The 24,191-nt window shown below is 37.7% G+C and overlaps 2 protein-coding genes across 3 annotated transcripts in view; one reads left to right on the plus strand and one right to left on the minus strand.

Moving 5' to 3' along the window:
• The window catches only part of CEP290 (centrosomal protein 290), a 108,403-nt gene extending 106,256 nt beyond the window's left edge, over nt 1-2,147 (plus strand). Inside the window, exons 49-50 of the mRNA XM_036759384.1 lie at nt 835-899; nt 1,909-2,147. Of these exons, the coding sequence (XP_036615279.1) occupies nt 835-899; nt 1,909-2,139 (296 nt within the window). The 3' untranslated portion in view covers nt 2,140-2,147. The remainder of the gene's footprint in view (nt 1-834; nt 900-1,908) is intronic.
• C5H12orf29 (chromosome 5 C12orf29 homolog) lies at nt 560-24,191 on the minus strand. Of its 2 annotated transcripts, XR_005010457.1 has the most exons (8): nt 23,932-24,019; nt 15,045-15,193; nt 14,670-14,787; nt 11,654-11,749; nt 10,637-10,753; nt 8,827-9,024; nt 3,650-3,819; nt 3,068-3,167 (listed from the first exon to the last, which is right to left on the minus strand). XR_005010457.1 is itself a non-coding variant. In XM_036759383.1 (7 exons), exons 1-7 carry the CDS (start codon nt 24,019-24,021, stop codon nt 2,979-2,981), a joined length of 978 nt encoding a protein of 325 aa, XP_036615278.1. In that variant the 5' UTR covers nt 24,022-24,191; the 3' UTR covers nt 560-2,978. The 2 variants fall into 2 exon arrangements, 1 of the variants encoding a protein (XP_036615278.1); XM_036759383.1 differs by lacking the exon at nt 15,045-15,193 and having other exon boundaries at nt 560-3,167; nt 23,932-24,191.

A 24,191-nucleotide genomic window follows, 5' to 3' on the forward strand; every position in this document is an offset into this window, starting at 1 on the left:
CTTTTTTTTTTAATTCAGCATCAAAAACATTCAGTTCCTGACCTATTATTTATCCCCAACTTATTTTCAGTTTTATTTCAAATCATTCCAGAATTTTTTGTTGCCCTTTTTTAATTTTGTGGGGAGTCTACAGAATTCTTTTTATTGGGGATTTTTAGTTCATTTGTTTTCATAGTTTAACACTGCTTTCAGTTTTTACACATTCTTCCTTCTATCTTTATCAGCCTGTGAGTTTTTCTTCTTGTGAGCTAGGTTTTTAAATAAGGCTCTCTTTTCCTGGGCCTTTTGGCCTTTACTTTGTATTCTCATTCACTTATCTCTGATATCCCTCATTTTCTTCAAGGTGTTAGGGATGGGGAGAAGATTTATAGACCAGACCAGACCCTGACCTGAATGATATTCTTACTGAGTCACTTCTGTGAGGTAGTTTCCTCATATTGTTCTCTAGAACAATGAAATTACAAGACACCATTACAAAACTCAGAATTGCTACTATGTTCTCCATCTGTTAAGAATTTCTCTTCTGTCCCCAGGAATTCCATACACAAAATTCTCAGAATTTGGCTTCCCATATTTATTTCTATTTAATGAGCCTAATATACAAGAGTCACACTTTTAATAGCTGTATAGGATAAAATATGGCCAGAAAGTCAAGTTCAAGGCTTCAAATGTCAAAAAACTATTTCCCATTGTATCAGTTTGTAAAATTAAATTCTGTATGTTGAGTTTAAGTAGAATGAGAAATAATAGTTACATCATGTAAATTGGCACCCCAGCATTATATATCATGTAAATTGGTGTCCCAGCACCTAACATTATAACTTCTTTGAACAGATTTTGAAACAATAAAGCCTTCACAGACATCTCTAACTGCAGATCCAGAAAAGCAGCAGTTGAAGGTAACTGTTAGTCAAAAATTATTCTGTAAATTTAGTCTTAATGGACTTGTAAATGCTTATCATGTAGAAAGTCTCAGAATTACATTTAATACTCATAACATTCATATTAGGAAGCCAGGCATATTCTTTCACAATCCTCATTTTGATAGTGAACAACATTTATAAAAATGAGATTTAAAGAAAACTGGAAAGCTCTAGATATTTTTATGTAGTCATAAAAAATTTATTTTAATACTCCCTTACATTAATCATTCTTCTGTAAGTGACCTGAAACTGAATTCCTCATAGGTTTCTAAAACCACCGAGATGAAGTTGACATTATTTTATTTGACCTTCCTTTATACTACCTGAGTATGTTTTGCATGTATGAGTTTGTTTGTATTAATAACCGGATCAAAAGAGCATTCAGAAAGAGTGCCTAAAGAGAGATTTAATCTGAGGGCAAAGAAAACGTTTAAAGTGAATTCTTTATTGCTTCTTCCAATTGCCTAATCTCTGATCAGAAGGTTCTAATTAAATGCTAACATATGTACAGCACTTTATAAGTGCTATTATTATTCTAAAATATGGATAAGCTAATGTTCATTAAATTAAAATTAGGCTAGAGGAAGAATAACCACAAATTTAAAATGAATTCTTTAAATTTTAAACATTAGGGTAAAAGTACTTGAATGTGGTATTGGGCATCCCCACATTTTTTATTTCAAATTGTATTAATTATAATGTCTAAAAGGATACTACATAAATCTTAAATGTAAGATTTGGAACATAATTTATATAGCAGAGGCTGATAGCTTCATGGATAAAGATGATTATTACTTGTTAGAAACTTGCATTTGAGAAAAGCTTATGGGAAAAATGTATACCTTCACAACTGCCCAGTTGTCTAGTTAGAAATTTATAAATTATGCTAATTTGTTCTAGTCTTCATATTTAGTCTACTTAGTTCAGATCTAAAGATTTCATATATTTTATTCCTCTACATTTTAATCTAACTTGTTTCTATCAGGCAGAAAACAAAAAGCTAAAAAAAGAACTGGAAAACTTGGATCCCTCATTTTTTGAAGAAATTGAAGACCTGAAGTACAATTACAAAGAAGAAGTTAAAAAAAATATTATTTTGGAAGAGAAGTTGAAACAACTTTGTGAACAGTTTCATGTTGAACTGGAAAGTGCTGCTAGTGTTTCTGGACAGTTGGAAGCTGAAAGGGATGGCACTAATAACTCACCAATCTGCTGAGGGCTATTTCCAACCCCAACTTATATCAACTATTTTCTTGTTTAGAGAAGAAGTTGTAAATAGTAATCATCTTCTGAACTAAAGAGTACTTATTTTCTTGTATAATTACAAGCAACAGATAATTTAGTGAATAAAGTTTGTATTTATATGAGATTATATTTAACTTGTTAGGAAAACAATATTTTTTTATTTAACGGAGATGTGGACTTCTGGGTTAAAAGTTGTCAGTTCTTTTTTTTATGATGAGTTTCCAAAACCATCATAATGTTCTTCAATTGTAATACATTAAATGTTGAACTGAGCCCTTGAGAGGTTTATAAGTTATGAGAGGCAAACAAAGTTTTTTTTTTAATAAATACTGTGGTGCTGCTTAAATGAGACTGGTTAGCTTTTCTGTTTTGTTCCCAAGTAATGTGCTACTACAGAAAAGGTCATGAAGTAAGATATCCAACATTTATGGCCTAACTTTGCAATTAAATGATACAAAGATCTCATGTTTAAAAAAAGAAAAAAAAAAAGCAAAACAACTTTTACTTATAAACCCTTCATATACATGTGCACCAATTAAGTTATTAATAGATAATTTCTACTATGTCACAAACCTCAGGATTTATACTTTAAGACTGAAAGTTTAAAAAAAATTTGTCCCTAATTAATTTTGAAATGTGTATGGTTGATGAAAGAATGGGTCATAGTTCACTCAAACACTAGGGAGCCGGTAATTCAATCGTGTCAAATGTGCTCTTGAGATATTTCGCTTTTCAGCCAGGAGAAAGACCCAATATTCAAAAGTAATAAAGATAATATAGCTGATTCTCAATTGCATTTTCACTTCAAATTCATACATCTAGTTTTATATCTTTGAGTCTGTCAAATTTTTGATTATCGAGTTTTGAAAAATGATTAAACAAACACTTGGAATCAAAAGCACGGTCAAATTTGGTCCTGTTCATATTGATAACAACTGGTTGTGAATTCATGTAAGTATCTGGAATGGGCCACCGTAAACCAAGATGATGACGATGAACCTATGGAGAAAAAAAAAAGAACATTAGCATCTGCCCATAAATACTAAATTCAGGTTTAGTTCTACAGAAGAAATGAATTTGATCGGGGGAATTAAGATTCGTCATGTCCTTCATGTCATATATTGATTAGAAAATATCTCCAAATAAACTTTCAGGAGTCAAACAGAACTATTATTCATTCATTCCCACTACAAAGGAGGTAAACAGAACATTAAAAATTTGGAACTGGTTCAAGATCAGACTTAAACAGTTAATCCTTTAATTATCAGATGCTACATCTGTGCTGAATTAATCAGTCCTACCAAAAAAATTAAAAAACAAAACTTTGGTAAAGTTCATTAGTGGGATAAATTAATTTCTTTTCATTCAAACTGGAAGTGGTGTGCTTTAAATTCTTTGGGTAATGAAAAGGAAAAACAATCCTCTGGGTTATTTCTATGGCTATTGTGAGGAAGTCTGGACAACAAGCTATTTAAAATTACCTTGATTAAACAGCCGTCATTGCAGTGCCAAACTATGCCTTCAATTTTTCCTTCTCTGCAACCCTCAAACCAAGACAAAAGGTCATTATGCTTCAGTGTAGGTTGGTTTTTTATTTGAAATGCTCCATGTGGTACAAGAAGATGTATTGGATGCTTTTTGCTTCCTAATCCTGAAAGACAAAAATTCACCTATGATATTAGTTGTATCCATTAATTTACAGACAAGACAGCAATTCACCATATCCATACAAACTTTTCTTAAGGCACTTAAGAAGGAAAAGAGTTAATTTATACGGTGGAAGGGATTTCTCAAAGAACTCTTAAGATAGAATTTCATTCTATCACTCCAGTTCTACCTTCAAATATCTGAAGGATTACCATTTGGAAAGAGGATTGTATTTGGCTGGTCCCAAAGGGCAAAATAAGGACCAATGAGAAGTTGCAGAGAAATAGATAATGGACCAACTCAACAAAAAAATCTTTCCTAAAATTAGAACGGTCCAAAAAATTGAATGGGTTACATCCTAAAGCAAGCGTAGGGAACCTGCAGCCTTGAGGCCACATGTGGCCTTCTAGGTCCTTGGGTGCAGCCTTTTGACTGAGTCCAAGTTTCACAGAATAAATCCTTTTATTAATGGGATTTGTGCTGTGAAGTTCGGATTCAGTCAAAAGGCCACACTTGAGGACCTGGAGGCCACATGTGGCCTTGAGGCTGCAAGTTCCCTACCCCTGCCCTAAGTTAATGAATTCCCCATCAGTCCATATTTAAGCAACTACAGAATATCCTAAAGGTCATTCATATTTAGATGACCTCTCAAATCTCTTACAACTTAAAGATTCTATTGATTATTAACATCTCCCAATTCACCCCCTACTCTAAAAGATAAATCTAAGAGTAGGAACCATGTTTCATTTAACTTTGTGACCCTCTAGTTAGCTTAAAGTGCAGTTAAAATATCAAATACAGAATATATGAAACAGTCATTATTCCCAACTCAGACCCTCTACACCAGTTTGCTTCACAGTTTTCTTCCTCTCCTTCCCTTCTCTCCTCTACCCCTGCTGAGTTCCTTAGACAGAGGAGATATCACTAAATTACATGAGGTACCCTCTCCCACCCCCACTTAATCTATGATGAGCATGTTCAAGTTCTCTCAAAAACAGGGTAGTGGTATCAATTTAAGCACAACTGACTATTTAAGTTGTAAGCTATTTAACCTTCAGGGTTTTGTTCTCCACAACTAGACTGAAAAGCCTACCTTTGAAAAGGGATTTTTCCTGTTGTTTTTTAGTATCCCCACCCTCTGCCCCCATAATGCTGGGGGTGCACTGGATGGAGTTCCAGGCAGGAAGACTAAACTTCCTGAGTTCAAATCCTACCTCAGACACTTACTAGCTGTGTGACCCTGGGCAAGTAACTCAACCCTGTTTCCCTCAGTTCCTCATCTGTAAAATGAGCTGGAGAAGGAAATGGCAAATCACTCCAGTATCTTTGCCAAGAAAACTCCAAATGAGGTCACAAAGAGTCAGATATCATTAAACAACAAAAAATTATGGTCGGTAATCTCCATACAAGTTACTCAGCAAATACTTATCTTTTTTAACTGTTTAAGTTCATAACCAATTACTAAGTGCCACAAGGAACAACCTAATTGCAATCAAATGTATTCAAAATGCACAGTAGACTGAAGAAGGTAAATCTTATCTTAGTTCACTTTTCTGTACCCAAGATAGGAAATAAGTCCATTTAGATCACCAATCATACTGAAATTCTGCATTTTTCAATTGAAAGAAATAATGTTAATGAAAATTGCCATATTTTTGGAAGATATTTAAATAACCTATAAATAATCTACTTTAAGCTGCAATACATTCTTGTAGGAATTAACTCATTAAATCAATGAACAGACATTTTATCCAGTACCTGCTAGGTGACTGCTGCTGTATTAGGTGCTAAAGATAAAAAGACAAAAATAGACAAGCCATGCCCTTAATGAACTTGTATTCCGCATGGGGAGATATGCACATATAAAGTATAAACAAAATAAATAAACACTTTTAGTGGGAAGGCACTAGCAGCTGGGGGAGGGGAACATTAATTAAGCAAATCAGTATAGAAATATTCAGTTACTGTTAACTGAGGAAGAACCAAAACTGTTAAGGAAAGTTTCAGGCACCAAGAATACAGCTAAGCAAGAGAACAACACTGCCTTATCAATGGCTATTTCCCCAGAGTGCCTGTGATGCCCTGGTCTCCCTGGACTCCAGGAAGCTGTAACCAGTAAAATACTTCAAAGGCCATTTCCCACAGAAAACACTAAACATAAGATTTGCTGGAGTCACCTCTCAAAGCCCTCTGAGTCTACAAGGAAGACATACAAGAAAAACCAGGAAACCCCTGAGGTCACTATGACTAAGTCAGCTCTCTGGATCATATACCACTCCTACTTATTATGTTGGTTTTTGTTTCTTGCTCTGCTGTAGCATAACAGTGATGACCAGTGTGATTTATAATTACTTTGTGCCCTGGACCATGGTCTATGTTATTACAGGTACTATGTATATATTCTTTAATGTTCCCATTCAGAAGGTGCCATAAATCTTTTGACTCTAATTTCTCCAACAGATTGTTCAGTTTTATATTCCTTTTAATTCTTTGTTACATTTGTCCATTTCTGAAAAAGGGACATTAAGACCTTCCATAATTGTTACTATCTTTTTGTAACTCATTTAACTATTCCTTTATGAATTTACTTGCCAGGCCATTTGATGTGTATACTTATATGTATATTAAATGGCATTTATATATATGTCATACACACACACATATATATATCTACATAGATATGGCTATAGATATAGTACTGATAATTCTATAGTTCCTTTAAATAAAATGCAGCTTTCCTAGTGCTCTGTTTTAATACTGTGAATGTCTATTTTGCTTCTATAGTATGTCTGCAACTCAAGCTTTCTGAGGGAATACTTGATGTATGGCATTCTTCTCTATCCTTTCATTTTCATGCTCTATGTGTTTTAGATACTTGTTGCTTAACTATTTCTTGTACATGGAAGCATGTCGGGTTTCATTTTATTCGTTTTGCTACTCTTTTGCTGAATCTGCTCATTTAAAGTTATTTGCTAAGTTTATGTTTTCTTCCCTTTTTGTGGTATTGCTTTTCATCCCCTTCCTCTTTGTCTGCAGTTAGTTTTGCTCACACTATTTTAATGCCAGCCTAATCCCACAAGCTCTCCCCAACTCCAGCCCAGTCTCCAAATTCCTCTTTCTCTTCCTTCTTTCCTTTTCCCCCCTTACTTATGTTCCTCCTCTGCTTTTGACCCTTTTTTCCCTCTTCAGTTAAGTGAATGATTCAAAATCTTCCCTTTCCAACTCCAATCTCATAACTTAAGTAACATTTCCAAAAAGTTATGATTTGCTTTGTCCTCATCTTTGTCCTCTTTGTTATTTCTCTTTCCTCACTGTCAATTATGAATTCTATTTTCTGATTCATAGGCTGTACCCTTTAGTTGTTTTTTCTTTATTCTCTCTTTATCTCTCATAAAAGTAAAGCTTCTGAAGTATCACACTTGCTCACTCTTTTCGAAACCATTTGTATCTTATTGTCTTTGCAGGTCTTACACAATCCTCCCCATCTTCTGCTGTCACTCTTAGAAACATCTATTTATACAGGGTCACAGATCTAAAGTCAGAAAGGACCTCAGAAGATATTTGTCCAACACCTTCATTTTATAGGTTAGAAAACTGGGGGCCTAGATGGTAACGTATCTTGCCTAAGGCCACAGGGTATATGCACACCCTACAATCCAAAGATCCTACTGTTAGATACATAACAATATGCATTTGATTAGGAAGAGGTCAAAGAGGACTCATATACTTCAAAATTTACACCAGCCATTTTGTTAGGAGCACAAACTGGAACTATAAGAAATGATATATGCCCATTGATCTGGGCATGGCTCAACAAACTATGGCGGCTAAATGTAATGGAACCTTAGTGGGTCATAGGAAACCACAACTATGAAGACTACAGAGAAGGACAGAAAGACACAGGCTGATGCAAAGTAATGTGAACAGAACCAGGAGAACAATATATACAATTATACAACAACAGAAAAGGAAATAAAAACAAAAGTCATTCCCCTACTCAATAAACTCCAGTGGCTCCCTATTATATCCAGCATCAAATATAAAATACTCGAGCATTTCAAGTCCTTCATAACTTGGCTACTTCTGCCTTTACGGTCTTCTACTTCTGTCCATGTGTTCTATAACCCTATGAAAATGGTTTTCTAGTTTCAATGTTGCATGCCCTTTCACTGCTTGTTCTCCATGCCTGGAACACTCTCTCCTCACCTCTGCTTCAAGACTCAGCTCAAATCAGACCTTCTGCAGGAGGCCTTTCATGGCCCTCACCTATTGTTAGTGACCTCCCTCTGAGATTACCTCCAGTTTGCCATGTATATATCTTTTATATACACTGTTGTTTGCATGTTGTCACCCCATTAGAATGTGAGCTCCTTGAAGGCAGGGGGTGGGGGGAGTGGGGAGGGGGATCTGTTTTTGTCTTTCTTTGTACTCCCTGTACCTGGCATATAGTAAGTATGTAATGAATGCTTATTGAGTATGATTTCCCAGAAGAGATAAATGCACTGTCATCTCTTATCTGCAGAGGTCAAGGAGTACGAGTACAGAATCCTACACATACCATCTGACTCAGTTGATGTTTTGGTCATTTCTGATGAACTGTTTTTTCTCCCTCTTTCTTTTTGATATTCTGCTATATAGGTTGTTTCTCTGAGATGGGGGGGGGAGGGGAGAAGATGGAAGAATAGAATTGGAAATTAAGGCAATGTAAAAACAAAAGATATCAGTGAAACATAAAAAATGAAATATCCTTCAATGAAGGAAACAATCAGAGGAGGCCCTGCTGTATACTGAAATTTATTTTGTGCCTCGAGGTATTGATTAGCTTTAATCATAAGCAGCCCTAGCCCAGAGGAACCTGAGTTAAGTGTCTTGTAAATGCAATTCAGTCCAAACAGCAGTCACAAGCATTACCTCTCAAAGTCAGCATCTATAACCTTTTCCTGTGCTAGACCAGCACCTCCACATTCCCACTTGTTGCTAACAAAATGAATATGTAAAAGTCTTTACAAACCATAAGGATTTCCATTAATGTTTGTTCCTATAAGCTCCAGTGTTTGTTCCAAAAGATCTGACAGTGGCACAGCACTGATTTCCAAAAGTCCAGGGTCATCAGCATGGTGGTTCAATACTAGAGCAAGTTCAAACTCATAACTGACCACAGAGGAATGCCAGCAATACTGTTTGTTATTTTTTTCCACTGGCACCCAACCTATAAGCAATGTGGGGGAAAAAAAAGAAAGTTTTACTAACTTTATCAATTCATCAAGTTCATTTTGTTTGGTTTCAGAATTCATACATGTCAAAACTGAATCTGATTCACATAAGAGAAAGGGAGCCTAAGAGCTTCCCTGATTCTGTCCACGTGGGGTCCTGGAATAGAGAACAATCCTCTAAGTAGGGCACTTAGAGGATCACAGAAGTTTAGCTCTGGGGAAAACCTGAAGAAATTATCTAAGTACTACTGTTACTCTTAACATTTAATCTTTGTCCAACAACCATTATTGGAGGAAGTTAACCACATAAGGCTTCTAAAAGCACTGAGTGGATCCTTTCTGGAGGATCTACAGAAAGACAAGAATAAGGAGCTATGCTGGGGTTGTAATTTCTACTCAGTGGAAGGAGTATCCTCATCCATGAAATCATGAATCCACCAAAATAACTCCACTAGACACTTACACAGATACTCTTGATTTCATCCCCTTCTGTAAATAATGGGCTTTTCTATAAAACCATGGTTTCTATAAAACCAGTTTAAAATCTGGTTTGTTAGTTTTATGCAACATTATACTTCAAGGGACCTCTGATTTATGCCATGTTGGGGTAGAGTTACATGGTACAGTTGACAAACCACCCCCGTCTCCTTATACTACTCTATTCTAACTCGACCCATAAATCTGCAAAGAGGCTACCCACTGTGCTGGGGGGGAGGCTTTCTTCTATGTCTTTTAACATTATTGTTGGCACCAGTGCAAAATGGGGGCTATGATCTCTTGCTCTCCCTACATGACTGGCCTCATTTTCCAGTCCTGTATCTTCCTGAAGATATCTTTTAGACCACTTCCTGCACTCCAGTCATTGTTTGTAACATACTGAAATCTATTAATGCCCATGCCTTTCCATTTCCATTGGATCCTACAATTTTGAATCCTGAGAGATTGTGACATTTCCTGATCCACAGTCATATCAGTCTTATATATCAATCTTAAAAAGGAGTTTTTGTTTCAGTGAGAAGGCTGGGGTTGTAGAAAATGCTGTGCGGTTTCCCACTTGTAATCCAATCCACTCTCTTTCTCCAGCTCCCTATCAGTGGTTTCTATACAAGAGACATGGATTCACAACCCAACTTGATGGGTTGGCCACAGAACACAGTCTGGATCATTTGTTTTTCCTAAATAAACTTGGTTGAACTCTTACATGATTGTGGCTCGGAGCACTTAGAAGGTCTTTAAGGTTCTATGGCTTAGTTGCCACCCACAAGAAAAAGCATCTGGACCTCACTATAAGCAATGTTGCTTCCATTTAGAATATACACTGGAAACCCCCATGACAGTGGTAAATACCTTTGGTGAGGAAACATCACTTTTTATAGCTCACTTAATAATCTGAGGACTGTCAAATTTATTACTTTTGGTGATGAGCCAGACTACATTTTGTTCCACTAAGTCAAATCCTTTTTTATAGTCAACAAACAAGTGAAGAACTCATATATGACATATATGGCATACAAAGATCTTTTCCTATCCTTTCTGATTGAACTTTAAAAAAAATCTTTCTATTACTAAACATAAAAAATATACTAGAAAAGAGACAGGCTTTCTTACCTGGTATATGCCCATTTTCATCAGGCACTGGGTTTCCATTCAACTGTTCTATATCCTTTGCTGGAATCCAAGACTCTGGAACAGATTTGAAGTCCTCTTCAACGTTCCAAATAAACTCTTCAAGGAAATAAATGAAATTGTTTATGGTAAACACTTTTTTAAAAGTATAAAGCATTATGCAAATACAAATTATTCTGAATACTATTATTCCCGTTATCAACACAATGGTTATGTTTTTTTAGCTTTTTGGTACTAACTTTGGAGCTAATAAATTTAGATAATGCTGTAGTTCAAGGGCAGTAGTTGATAACTCATCAGTCAAACTGGATATATGGATAGTATAATGATTTTTTTCCATACCATTTGCAAAGAAATTTAACACAAAGAAATCTTTATAAGCACTGGGTATGAATATTTGTCTTTTTAATCTTTTCTCACGTGATTTATGACTAATTTATAAAATCAAAATTCTGGATTTATGTAAAATAGAAAGCAAAATTCAATACTTTGGTTATAAATGTATAAACTAGTACTTTGCAGTTTTAAATAAGATAGTTAATTATATCTTCTATTACAAAAATATGATATCTAATCATAGAAATATTATTAAAAAGAGTAAATAATAATCCATTTTATAAGTTTAAGAAACATGCTTCTCCATGCAAAAAAACAGATCACACAGGCTAGGGATAGGTACAGGACCTGTGAATTCACTAGTATAAGGCACTCTAAGGTACAGACACCTATTCTGGTAGAGTACAAATGCAGGTCCTCAAATTCTCTGCACCTTAATAGTCTTAGAGAGCTGCCTAAGGGCTTAAGAGGTTAAGCTATTTCTCCAGAGTATTGCAGGCAGAATCATATGGCTTCAAAAAAGAAACTTTTAAAATTCTTTTTCTTCCAAAATCCTTAACACATACCATACTAAGAAACAATTTTTTTTGAGAATGCCACCACCACAAAAGACAGTCATTTGCAGATGTAAACTGAACTACCAAAATAACAATATAAACTAACCTTTTGAGTTTTCCTTTGAATACAGGAATCTTTTAAACCTTTTCTCCGCTTGCTTGTTTGGTTTTCTATCTAATCGAGCCCAAAGGTATGGCTGACCTAAAAGTTTAAGAGTCATTCAATAAAAATTTGTTAGAAAAAACATTTTACATAAAATTTCTTAACAATGGGGTCATTTGGAAGAGATAATTTAAGTGCAGCAGAAATCTTTACTGAAATATTTTAAAGGATTTAAGGACTGCAGTCTGACACACCCACAGAACACTGTAGGAGCTAATATTTATACATAGAAATTGATATCTTTGGTTAAGAAAGAATATTAATGAAGTCAAGATCATGATCATCATAGATTTAGAACTAGAAAAGACTCAGAGATTACTGGTCCAGCACTCATTTTTTTTTAATGATAAATACATTTAATGCCAACTACATGATTAAGTTTTATAGGAAAACTTAACCTGATTACAAAACAAATCTTGGACAGAACAGTAAAGTAGATGCCAACTGGTTGGGCACTCTGCGCATGTCAAATACCATGGTCCAGCACTCATTTTAAAGATAAGAGAAAGACCTTTAGTAAAATAAAATAAAATGATGATGATGTTGATGATATTAATCAAAAATCAGTAAAGGTAAGTAAGTCACAGTCTGAAGCCAAGGCCTATCACACTAAATCCAGTACTCTGAAGGATAAGACAGACAATGAGAGAAATCAAGTGACTTTGTTTAAGGTCACACAGGCGGAGAATAGCAGAGCCAGGATTTGAAATCAAGCTTTTCTTTGGACTTCCAAATGGCTCTCTCTTTCTACTATACCATGCAGTCTCACATAGATCCTACCTATAAGACCACTAGGTAGTTTGGGAAGATCAGACAAGGGATGAAAAAAAGCATCAAAAATTCAATCCCAACAAAGCTCTTTTCTGTTGTCATTTAGGTCCAGTTGGACAATTCTGCACTATGGACCAGAAAGAGAACTGAGAGGGATCAACACAAACACACCATCACAAATGGAAATATGATACAAGGCAAACAGCTTAATTACTAGTGGACTTAGTAAAGGTAATTTTTATATTTTCTCACAGAAATGTAAAAACTTAAAATTACTATTAAAGCCCCAACAGATTTTCTATAATTCCTTCTTAAAAGTGTGTGCCAGAGCTCTGTTCCAATCATAAGCTTTTTAATATTTTTAGCTTCCTCCATTACAAACTTACATATCTAAATCAATGCCAATATTAACATAATGATTAGTAGCAATCCCAGCAGCCCAAGAAAAGACTTCATGATCTAATGAGAAAGCAAAAACAACTATCATTTTTATTATTTTGACATTAAATTATTTGTGGTGAGGGCCACCAGGCTGCAGCACATTGCCAAAGAATGACACACACACACACACACACACCAGAAGTAGAATAAAAATGCCCACTGTACAATGGGACCATGGGAAAGGCATTAGGAGGGGCATGAGTGAAGAGAAAAGGAAGAGATGGATAGTCTGAGGGTTGCAACTGTGCCCACATTAGGTTAAAAGCCATAGAGAAATGTCTCCAGGGTGTTTGGTGAACACTTTACAGAATGATTTATGGGAAGGATGGGAAGGGTTCAAGAGGGAGCTGGCACCTCCACAAGTGAAGACTTGGGGAAAAAAATATCAAAAGACAGTGACTTGTGGTTGGGAGGACTGTACAACAGAGAAGTTCATTCCAGAGCAAAGAGAACGGCATGAACAAAGAAAGGTACAGACAAGGGAAAGGACAGAAAAGGAGAACAAGAATTTTGGCTGCAATGTATAGAGTATACATGGTAGTATGATTTAAGGTTGGAAAAGTGGGTTGGAGCCACTCAGAAGGGCCTTGAATGCTAGAATGAGGAGTTAATGGTTTATTCAGGAAGCTCATCTAATTAAGAGCTGAAAGCTATCATAATGCTCATCTGGTTCAAGCTTCTCAATTTGAGAAAGATGAAACTGAGGCTCAGAGATATCAAGTGACTTGCCCAAGATCATAAAATTGGTAAGTTTAATAGACCTGGGGTTTGGAGGCTAGTGCTATCACTCTAAACCTGGTGTTCTAAGTGCACCAGACTTAGGAGTCAGGAGAGGCCTGTGATTAAATTCGGCCTCTGACAGTAGATGTATAATTACAAGTGCTCTAGCTTCTCTGGGCCTCAATTTCCTCATTTATAATATAGGCATAATAAAGCCTATAGTATTTGTCTCACAGGGTTGTTTTGAGCATCGAATGAGAGAATATATGCAAGGCACTTTGCAAACCTTAAAGCTCTATATAAATGCCAGATATATCACTGTTATTATTATTATTATTATTGTCACTATCTATATCACAAGGAGAAGACACTGAAGGTTTCTGAGTACAGTGGTCATATGATCATTTAGATAGACGATTACTCAGGCAGGCACCAAGATGAAGTATACACTGGAGAGGGAATAGGCTGAAAGTAGGAAGAAAAGAGGAGGCGCTTCTAGGAGCAGTATTAAACAGGGAGTGGATGTGAAGTAGAACATAAGTCAGGATGGCAGATCTAAGGCCAGAAGGACCTAAAAGGACGCCTAGTGTCAGAGGTGGGATTGGAACCAAAGACTTCCAACTTCAGAGCTGGTGTTCTTTCCATTGTATCATCCTGGGATTAAGCAGGGAGAATCAATCATTATTGGTCACTGGTGGATGTTTGGCGGTAAAGGTGAAGAAACAGTCACAGGAGATGCTAAAGAGTCTTGGGTAACTAGGGCAATAGAAATGCAGAAATTAGGAGAGGGGAAAAGCTGGCCTAGGTGAGTGACAATGTACTGGACATAACCTTAGGACAGACTTTTAGTGATAGATGAAGTCTAAAGGTTAATATCTAGCAAACCCTTTCACATAAAAGAAGTCTAAAGGTTAATTATCTAGCAAACCCTTTCACATTTCAGTTTAATGTCATATTTTCTACAATATTAAGAATAAATAAGGCTCAATATTGATGCTGAGAAAGAAAATAAATTCTAATACCTTACCTTTGTAGGTAGTGACATAACAACATGTTCCATCTACTTTTTCAGTGGGAATTGCATTGTATATATCTGCATCTAATGCTTTGTAATTTATAGTTTCTGTAGCCAAAACTTTAAACGGCTTAAGGAGAAAAAAAGAAAACATGATTTTAGAAATATAGGTGTAAATACAAGATATTCTTATGTAATCAAATGTTACTATTCTCTCCCACAACTTCTAGTTTGAGTCATTGAAGCTTATTTTTTATCCCATTTTAAGAATTACTGAATTCTGTAACATTCCTAAGGCCTACATACTAAAGATTTCCCCCCCTTTGTAAACATAATAGACAAAAAAAAGAAATTTTATCACACAGCCATAATAAGGGATTGGATTACTTTAGTTAAAAGTCATCATCAGCCAAGTTCTCTGCAGCTCAAGTGAAGTTCTGTATCTCCTCTGATCACGATGGCCAGGTTTCTCTGTTCTTTCCTACACCCACACTCGGAATTCAGCTATTTTATTTTCTTTTTTCCGGAGACTTCTTCTAATTGCAAAAGATAAAGTAAATGGAATAACCTTCTTTCTACTCCTCTTCAGTTTTTAATTGAGAGAAATATAGAATCACCAGAATACCGAAAGCAAATCTGGGTCAAGTCTCAGTAAATTCCATAGTACTTTATCCATATTAACAACCATGTAATAATCATCTCATTCTTTCTACATAGGAATTTCATTCTGGATCAAGGTCAGAATGTCTTCTAGGGCTACACTTATTTTCAGATGCAACTTTTATTTTTGTTGTTGAGTCACGTTTTAGTCGTGTCTGACTCTTCCTGCCCCCATTTGACGTTTTCTTGGCCAAACTACTGCAGTGATTTGCATTTCCTTCTCCAGCTCACTTTACAGATGAGGAAACTGAGGTAAACAAGGTTAAGTGACTTGCCCAGGGTCACATAGCTAGAAAGTATCTGAGACCAGATCTGAACTCAGGTACTTTTATTTCATTATAAACACATTTCTTAAAAAGTAATAGGCTTCTGTACTCAATGTCTATATCTTTGAAGTATGTAACGCTACTTTAAGAGTATCCTAGCCAAATGATTATTCCCTTCAACTTTTCCCAACATGACCATTAGTCTTCCAGGAATTCCCTCTAATACTCTTCATTTAGAAGATATTCTGATGGTTTTCACACCTGTTTCTGACCATCTTAGCATAATCGTGAGCTGACAGACAGAGGTATAAGTGACCTCAGAGACATCTAGTCCAACTGTCTCCTTTTGAAGTTGAGGAAGGATGCTGAGGTCCAGAGCAGTGTCCGCCTAAGTTCTCAGACATTAAGTGGCAGAGCCAGGATTTGAAGCCAGGCCCCCTGATTCTAAATTCAGTGGTAGTTCTATTCTAACACATAGCCTGGAATAATTAATCAAATCACAAAACATTTATTAAGCATACTGGGTGCTGGAGACACAAAGAACAATGACAGTTTCTATCCTCAAACTTACATTCTTGAGTTGGCAGGAACATGACATGTACATATTATATAAATATATGTAAATTATTTAATTAACACAAGGTCATTTTTTTTTGTTGATCTGGGGAGATTAGTAAAGTTCTCATATAGGAGGTGGCATCTGAGCTGAGCTTTGAAGGAAACCAAGGGATGTAATAGTGCATTTCAGATCTGTTCCCTATAATTACTCTTCTCCAGGCTAATTATCACTACCTCCTTCAAGTGATCTTCAAATGACATAGTTACCTTAACATCTGAGCTGCCCTGCACTCTGAACGTTTACCAGTTTTCGTAAATGCTGGGCTCAGGGCTGAATATATATTCCAGATATGGTTGCATCACAGGAAACCTCTTCACCCACACTCCTGTCCTGTCCTGACAATAACCTCGGGACCTGGCTCAGCCTTCCTCTTCCCCTTGTTTCCCGGTATCATCACTGATAACTTCACCATATGTGATAACTATTCTGACACATGAGCCTCAGAGATCCTCAACTTTCTCAACTCCAATGGCTTCAATCCATACTCCACTTGAGCCATCCTCTACCTTGGCCCTGCCTCAGATCTTACAAGGACTTATAATGGATCTCCACCTATGGAACTGGGGATCAGGAAAAGATGAGTTCGGATTCCTCCTCAGACACTTAACTAATTGTTTGAACTTGGGAAAATCACTCCTATTTTCTGAGCCTCAATTTCTTCATCTATAAAATGGAGATAAAAACAGCACCTACCTAACAGTGGTAGTGAGGATCAAATGATAATATGTAAAGTACTTGCAAACTATGTGTCTATATGGTGCTTCAAACCATCAAATGTATTATTATTTTTACTATTGTAATCACCACTGTCATCATCATCATTGATCAAAAAGTATTTATTCAATGTCTGCGTGCTAGGCATTGTGCTAGCTGCTGGCGATAAAGGTATAAATAACCTCTATATGCAGAGCTTGGACTGTGAAGGGAAAGAGAAGCACTTAGTTGGGTATACGCAGAATAAATATAAAGTGAACAGATACCTACAGGGAACCAATACAGATCTATACAAAGTAGCTAAATACAAGGCAATTTGGGACGGATCAAGGAAGGCTTCATGCAGAAGACAGTGTGAGTGTCATCCTAAAGAAAGAGGGACTTTCTGAGGGAGTAAATTCTAGGCACACAGGGATGGCTAATGCAGAAGCATCCAGGCAGGAGGTGGAGTATTGTTGGGAGGAGCTGTGACAAAGCCAGATTGGCTTAGAGGAAGAGCACAAAAAGCTGGAAAGACAGGTTAGAGCCAGGGTCTTGGGGGATTTACAAACTAAACAAAGGAATTTACCTTTGATCCCAGAGGCAATAGGGAGCCACAGGAGTTTTACCAGGAGGGGAGGCACATGGTCAGATCTGCACTTAAGAAAGGTTAACTTTGATGGCGGTGTGGAGGATGGACTGGGATGATAAGAGACTTAAGAAGGGAGACCAATTAGGAAGCTCTGTAATCCAGGTGAGAGGGAAGTAAAGGCTTGGATTAAGGTGGTAGCCCTATGGTGAAGTTAGAAATGGCAAGATCTGGAATTGCACGTGTGGAATGAAAGTGAATGAGAATTCATGGAAAATTCTGAGGTTATGAACCTGGATGACTAGGAGAATGGTGATAGCTTCAACAGAAATAGAGAAGTTTAGAGTAAGAGAGGAAAGATACTGAGTTCAATTCTGGACATGGCGAATTTAAGAGTCTGAAATGTCTAACAGCAGTTTGATGATGCAGAACTGAGGTGTAGGGAAGAGAATGGGGCTGGACTTAGAGATCTGTGAGTCATCTGCACAGAGATGACAGTTAAACCATGGAAGCTGATGAGGTTACCCAGAGAAGATGTAGAGCAAACAGAGAAGATAGCTTTAGGACTCCACAGTTAGGGAGCGCTATGTGAATAAGAACAACAAAAGAGACTGAGGAGTGGTCTGACAGGTAGGAGAAGAGCCAGGAGAGAGTGGTGTTAATGAAAAGCCAGAAAGAGGAGAGAATCATGAAGAGGGAAGTCAAGGGTCAAATAAATCAGGCAGGTAAAGAAGGAAGATGACAGAAAAAAATATCATCAGATTTGGTGATTATAAGATTACTGGTAACGTTGGAAAGGGCAATTTCTGTTAAGTGATGTGGGCCAAAGACAACCTGCAAAGGGCTGAGGAGTAAGAGGAGACGAAGTCGAGGCCACAAGTGTAGACAGCTTTTCAGAGCTTGTCTGAAAGTGAAGAGAGAGATGGGATGATGGCTTTGAGGTCATGGTAGGGTCTAGTGATGTTTTTGTTTGGTTTGGAATAGTTTTAGGCAGTAGTGAAGGGACCAGTAGATAGGAAGGGGTTAAAGATTTGAGAGAAGAGGGATGATTAAAGATGCAATCTGCAGAAATAGATAGGAAGGGATGTGTTGGCAAGAAGGGCCACCTGTTTGTCAGACTGTGAGAAGGAAGAAAAAAAAAGAGATGATATCAGGGAAGACAACATGACTGCAGTAACTTCAGGGAGAAGGCACTAGCACCTGTGGGCAGGGAGAGATTGAAACACCACATGTAGTAGGTGGCACATGAACTAAACTTTGCCTAAGAGGCAAATGAGAGAATGCACTCTAATCATGGGGGACAGCGTGTGTAAGGTACAACAATGCCAGCAGGAAGGCCCATGTGGCAGGTCAACAGAATGTGTGAAAGGGTGTAATGTGGGATAAGCCTGGAAAGGTAGGCTAGAATCCCATTGTGAATACTACTGTATTTGTGGACTGAATTTTATATATAGAAATGTTTATATTTAACTTCAACAAATTCTCTGGAAAGGTTCTTTCTATCAAATTGAAAAATCACCTATCAATTATTGATAGTGGTTCTTGAAATTAAAGACTTTTCAAAACTAAAGGCTTTTGATACTCCAAACGATACTGTGGTAACACAAGCTTAAGGTATAAAGCCTACACAAGATAACTATGATGGGATTTTCAGGGATTTGAGTGGGTCACTGGTTTCTTTTACTTTCAGGCAGCCCAAGAAAATTGTCTCCAGCAAACAAGTGTCTTTCTGGTCCTAGGCTGATCTTTATTTTAATCACTGCTTTCTTCACTGGCATTTCAATTTTCTCTGTAACGTCCCCAAAGTCAGTCATTTAGTCACATAACATTTATTAAACACATACTAAGTGACAGGCATTGTGCTAAGTGCTAGGAGTACGAAGAAAGGCAAAAATAGTCACTCCCTGTGAATAACTAGGTACACACAAAATTTATACAGACAGTAGATGGAAAGAAATCTCAGAGGGGGTAAGGCCTAGCAACTGTGAGGACTGGGAAAGGTCTCTTGTAGGAAGTGGCACGTGAGCTGAGTCTTGAGGTAGATGAGGGGATGGGGCATTCCAAGCAGAGGACAGCCAGCACGATGACAGAGAAACAAAAGAAAAATCAAGTGTTGCATCTGAGAAACAGCAAATAGGCCAGTGTATCTGCACTGGAGATCAGGTAGAGGGGAGTAAAGAGGAAGAAGACTTGCGAAGGTCAGGAGGAGCCAAGTTATAAAGGGCTTTAATGCCAAACACAGGAGTCTAAATTTGATCCTGGAGGTAATAAGGAGGTAATAACAGTTTGAGGAGGGGAGTCACGATCAGACTTATGCTTTAGGAAAATCATTCTGGCAAATGAGTAGAGAATGGAATGGAATGAGGAGAAGGTTGAGGCTGGAAGATCAATCAGAAGGCAATTACTATGATAGTCCAGGAAAGGGATGGTGGTGAAACTTAAAATGAATATTTCAACAGCCAAATCTCCTTAAATGAATCGAGACAGAGTCATTATGACTAATTCATTCAGAACTGTAATGAGAAGTTTCAGTAAATTTTTGGTCTCTACCATGGCACGTAGGTTTTTTTTCAATGCTAATTGGCCATAGTGATATTCTTTTTCTCTACATGCAGCCTACCCAGGATTGTCTACCTTTCATTTTTCCTGATCTTTTGTTTGCTTTTCAGGTCTTCACTTTTAGTCCACATTTCAACTAGGGGCCATCTCTTAAAATTCATTAGTAAATGTTTTTACCTATTGGGTTTAGTTGTTTTTTTTTTTTAATCTTCACAATGAGAAACAGAGCAAAGTACATCAAAGGCAAAAACAAAGCTGTATAGATGATTCGGTTGCTTCTAATTTATCTGTAACATTAATAATTATCGAGTACTTTAAAGTTAGCAAAGCACTTTACATTTATTAAGTCATTTGAGTCTCCAAAGAGCCCTGTTAGATTAGTGTTATCTCTATTTAACAGATGAGGGAATGGTCTCAATGTCGTTACGTCACTTGCCATCATATCTCTGGCATCAGAGGTGGGATTTGAACCCAGGTGACTTCCTGCTTCTAAGACCAGAACTTTATCCACTAGGCCAGGCGACCCGCTACTTTCATTTGGGGGAAATGATATAAATTTTTTCTTTGAAAACTGCCATAACAAACTTCAGATTAAGACCCTGTCTGCATCTTACTAAGTGAACAGCACTCAGTAAAACTATTTAAAAGAATTGTGATTATTGTAAAATATCTAGACTTAGTAAAATGAAATCCTACTTCGTATAGAATCAAGTAAATTTATGAATCTCCTTAGCATGAGAGGTGGCACTGACTGAAGTAGCTTCAAGAAAGGTCTTGATGCCTATACTGAACAGCACTTCCATAATGGGTTTCCATGGGAAACTGGGTATTTGAATGTTACCCACTTTTCTAAAGGAAACTGACATCAAGGAAAAATTCTGTCAGCATGCTAGCACTCATCATTAAAGATTTGTGGGCATCTGGAAAATTTCAATATAATCTCAAAGAGCCAGGCTCCCTGGGTTTCTCAACAAATTCATCAAAAACAAACTCATTTGCCCACACCAGAATACATGTGAATTTTAGAATGGCGTTTAACAAAGCCTCCCATAATGTCCCTGGGAATAAGATGAAAAATGTTAGGCAGGCAGATTACTAACCGGATGCATAGCAAAACCCGAAAAGTAGCGATTAAAATGAAGAAGGTCACTAGTGTAGCAGTCTGTTCTGTTCAAAGTTATGAAGGCCTTACTCAGCTGACAGTGCAAATAGAAAGCCTGTCAAATGTGTGAATAGCATAAAGCTGGGAATGATAACTAATACAGATCAAAGAATCAGGATCCAAAAAGACCTTAACAGGCAAAATCACATAAAATGAAATTTAATAGGAATAAATACAAATTATACTCTTGGGTTCAAAAATTAAAGTACAGGAAAGATAAAGTGGTCAAAAATATTTTTAATCACTGGTGGTTGTAAGTGAATAGTATAACATGATAGTCAAAAAAGCTAATGCAGTCTTAGGCTGTACTCACATACTGTTGAGAATTTGAGAGGTGAAAATTTCATGAACTGTGCCCCAGTTATACCACTACTAGAGTATTTTATCCATTTCTAGGTGCTGTAGTTGCTGGACTATCATCCATGTCCTGCCCACTATGTGATCAGGATGAAGTGGTCTGGCCATTCTGGAAGCAGTTTGGAACTATGCCCTAAAGGTTATTAAAACGTGCATGCTCTATGACCCAGCTATACCTCTAAGGGAAAAAAGTCCTATATATACAAATCTTTTTGTAGTAGTTCTTTTCATAGTAACTAACAAAGAAATGGAAAAATAAGGAAGTTCTCATTAATTATGGAATGGCTAAACAAATTATAGTATATAAATGTAATGAAATATTGTGCCGTAAAAATAACAGACAGTTTCAGTGAAACTTGGGAAGACTTGAACTGATGAACAGGCAAACAAAACAAAGAATAGAATTTATAAAATAACAACAGAATTATAAAAAACTAACAATTTTGAAAGACTTAAGAACTCTAAACAACCATGATTCCAGAGGACCAGTGATGAAGAATGCTATCTCCACCTCCTGACAGACAAGTATTAGACTACATATGTAGAAAGAGACACATCTTTGGACAAGGCAACCATGGGAATTTGCTTTGTTTGACTAAGCATGTGTTACAAGGGTAACGTGTTTGTTTTTTAATTGGATGGGGGAAATGACAGAGAGAAAAAAAATTCTTGATCACTGAAAAAATTTTTAAAAAGTGTAAGTTTCTTGAAGTGAGGAACTGTTTTGCTTTTTGTACTTGTATACTCAGCATGGCCTCTTGGATGTCTGACACATGGCACATAAAAGGTGCTTAATAAATGCTTGTTGGTTGATTTGAGGACATTCCAAAACTGGAGTACATCCAAAGGAGGGGCTCTGGGCTAATGAGGAGACTTGCAACCATGGTATATAAAGATCACTTGAATGTATGGGGGATGTTGAGTCCAGAGAAGAAAAGACTTGGGTAAGACAGGAGAGGTGCCTTCAACCATTTGTAGAGCTATCATGTGAAGGATGAGTTAAACAGGTTTTGCTCCAAAGGAGCAGGTCTAGGAACAATAGGTAGAAAATAGAGGCAGATTAGCATGATATAAGGAAAATCTTCCCCACAAACATAGGTCTCCAAAAGTAGGGTAGTCTGCCAGCCTTTGAAGGTAGTGAGCTGCCAGATCCAGCAGTGAGAAAATTAAATGGACTTGTGAAGAGCAGATGTGGGACTAGAGCCAGGGAAAGAAGTTAGCGATGGCATATAGCCTTAAAAATCAATGAATTTCAATTCAACGGTTATTAGGTACCTGATATATTCAGGGCAAATGTGTTAAGTGGTACGCAGTACTTGTATGTATGCAGGGTAGGAGGTAAAAGTTGAGATGGTTGGAATCAAAGATTATCCAAGATGTTTTTTTCAAAACACTCTTATTCGTGGTGGGTCCAGAGATAACAGAACTAGGTACAGAGTACTTTCTGGAAACTACTTAAGTCTTCATCTTTCATGGCAACCTAGTAAGCCAACTGCAGATATTAACTATCAACATATTCATAGGGTAAGGGCTTGTAAAGCCCATCTGCAGGTTCAGGGAATCATTTCTCCTCGAGTTCAGTGTCATCATTTTCTACACTTGTGCAGCTGACTTTTTAAATGCCTGCCTCACTGTCCATGTGTCTGTGTGTTTAAGTACACACACCCAGTGTCCCCAAAGTCTTAGTGGAGTTTTAGCTTAGAGACCTAGCTTAAAACTTCACTAAGACTTTGGGGACACAATGTGTGTGTATCTGAATAGATGTATGTATTCATGTTTGTGTATGAGTACATGTATGCATGCATGTTTGTGTATGCAGGCAGACGTTTCTGTGTGTTCATGTCTGTGTATGTGTGCATGTATGTATGCATGCATGTTTGTGTGTATGCGTGCCTATATGTTTGTATGTATACATGTTTGCGTGTATTGTGTAGAGACACACAAAAAGAGACAAGAGGATGGGAGGGAGAGAAGGGGAGATGAAAGAGGATAAAGAGTGGGAAAACAGAAGGAAAGAGAAGGCAGGGAAAGGCCGGGAGGGTGGACAGAGACGGACAGATCCTGCTCAGTGACGATGATGACAATTCACCTCTAGTTGTTGGGTTGTCAGCGAAGACAAGGAGCTAACAAGTCTCTCCGTCTCTCTCTCTCCCATATCTCTGTCTCTGTCTCTCTCTCCTCCAGACCAGACCTCGCCCCCCCCTCACCCGCCCCATCAAGCCCAATCATCCGGGGTGTGAGACCCGGCCGGCCGTGAGCCTCCGGCCCCGCCCCTTGCCCCCCCTTGGGTCCCATCCGCCTCCAGGCATCACCTCCCCTCCGGCCCCTCCCCCTTTGGGGGGGTACCCGGCCTTGGGGGCCGCCGCTACCTGGTGCTCCCTCTTGACCGACGGCTCGTCCTTCACCTCCGTCACAAACACGCAGGGCACCTTCCTCTGCACCGAGCCCAGGCGCCGCATCGCGGGCCGCAGCAGACCGGCCCGGCGCCGCCCCGCGACCCGGCCCCTCACAGGGCCGCCGGGAGGCAGGTGCCTAAGGAAACTCGAAGACGCCGGAGTGAGGGAAGAGCGAGCCGCCTCCAGGCCATGGGCTCGAGAGGAGGAGCAGACCGGAGGCGGGCTTTCCGGCA

Source organism: Trichosurus vulpecula, chromosome 5, assembly GCF_011100635.1.
Source record: "Trichosurus vulpecula isolate mTriVul1 chromosome 5, mTriVul1.pri, whole genome shotgun sequence".
Classification (NCBI taxonomy): domain Eukaryota; kingdom Metazoa; phylum Chordata; class Mammalia; order Diprotodontia; family Phalangeridae; genus Trichosurus; species Trichosurus vulpecula.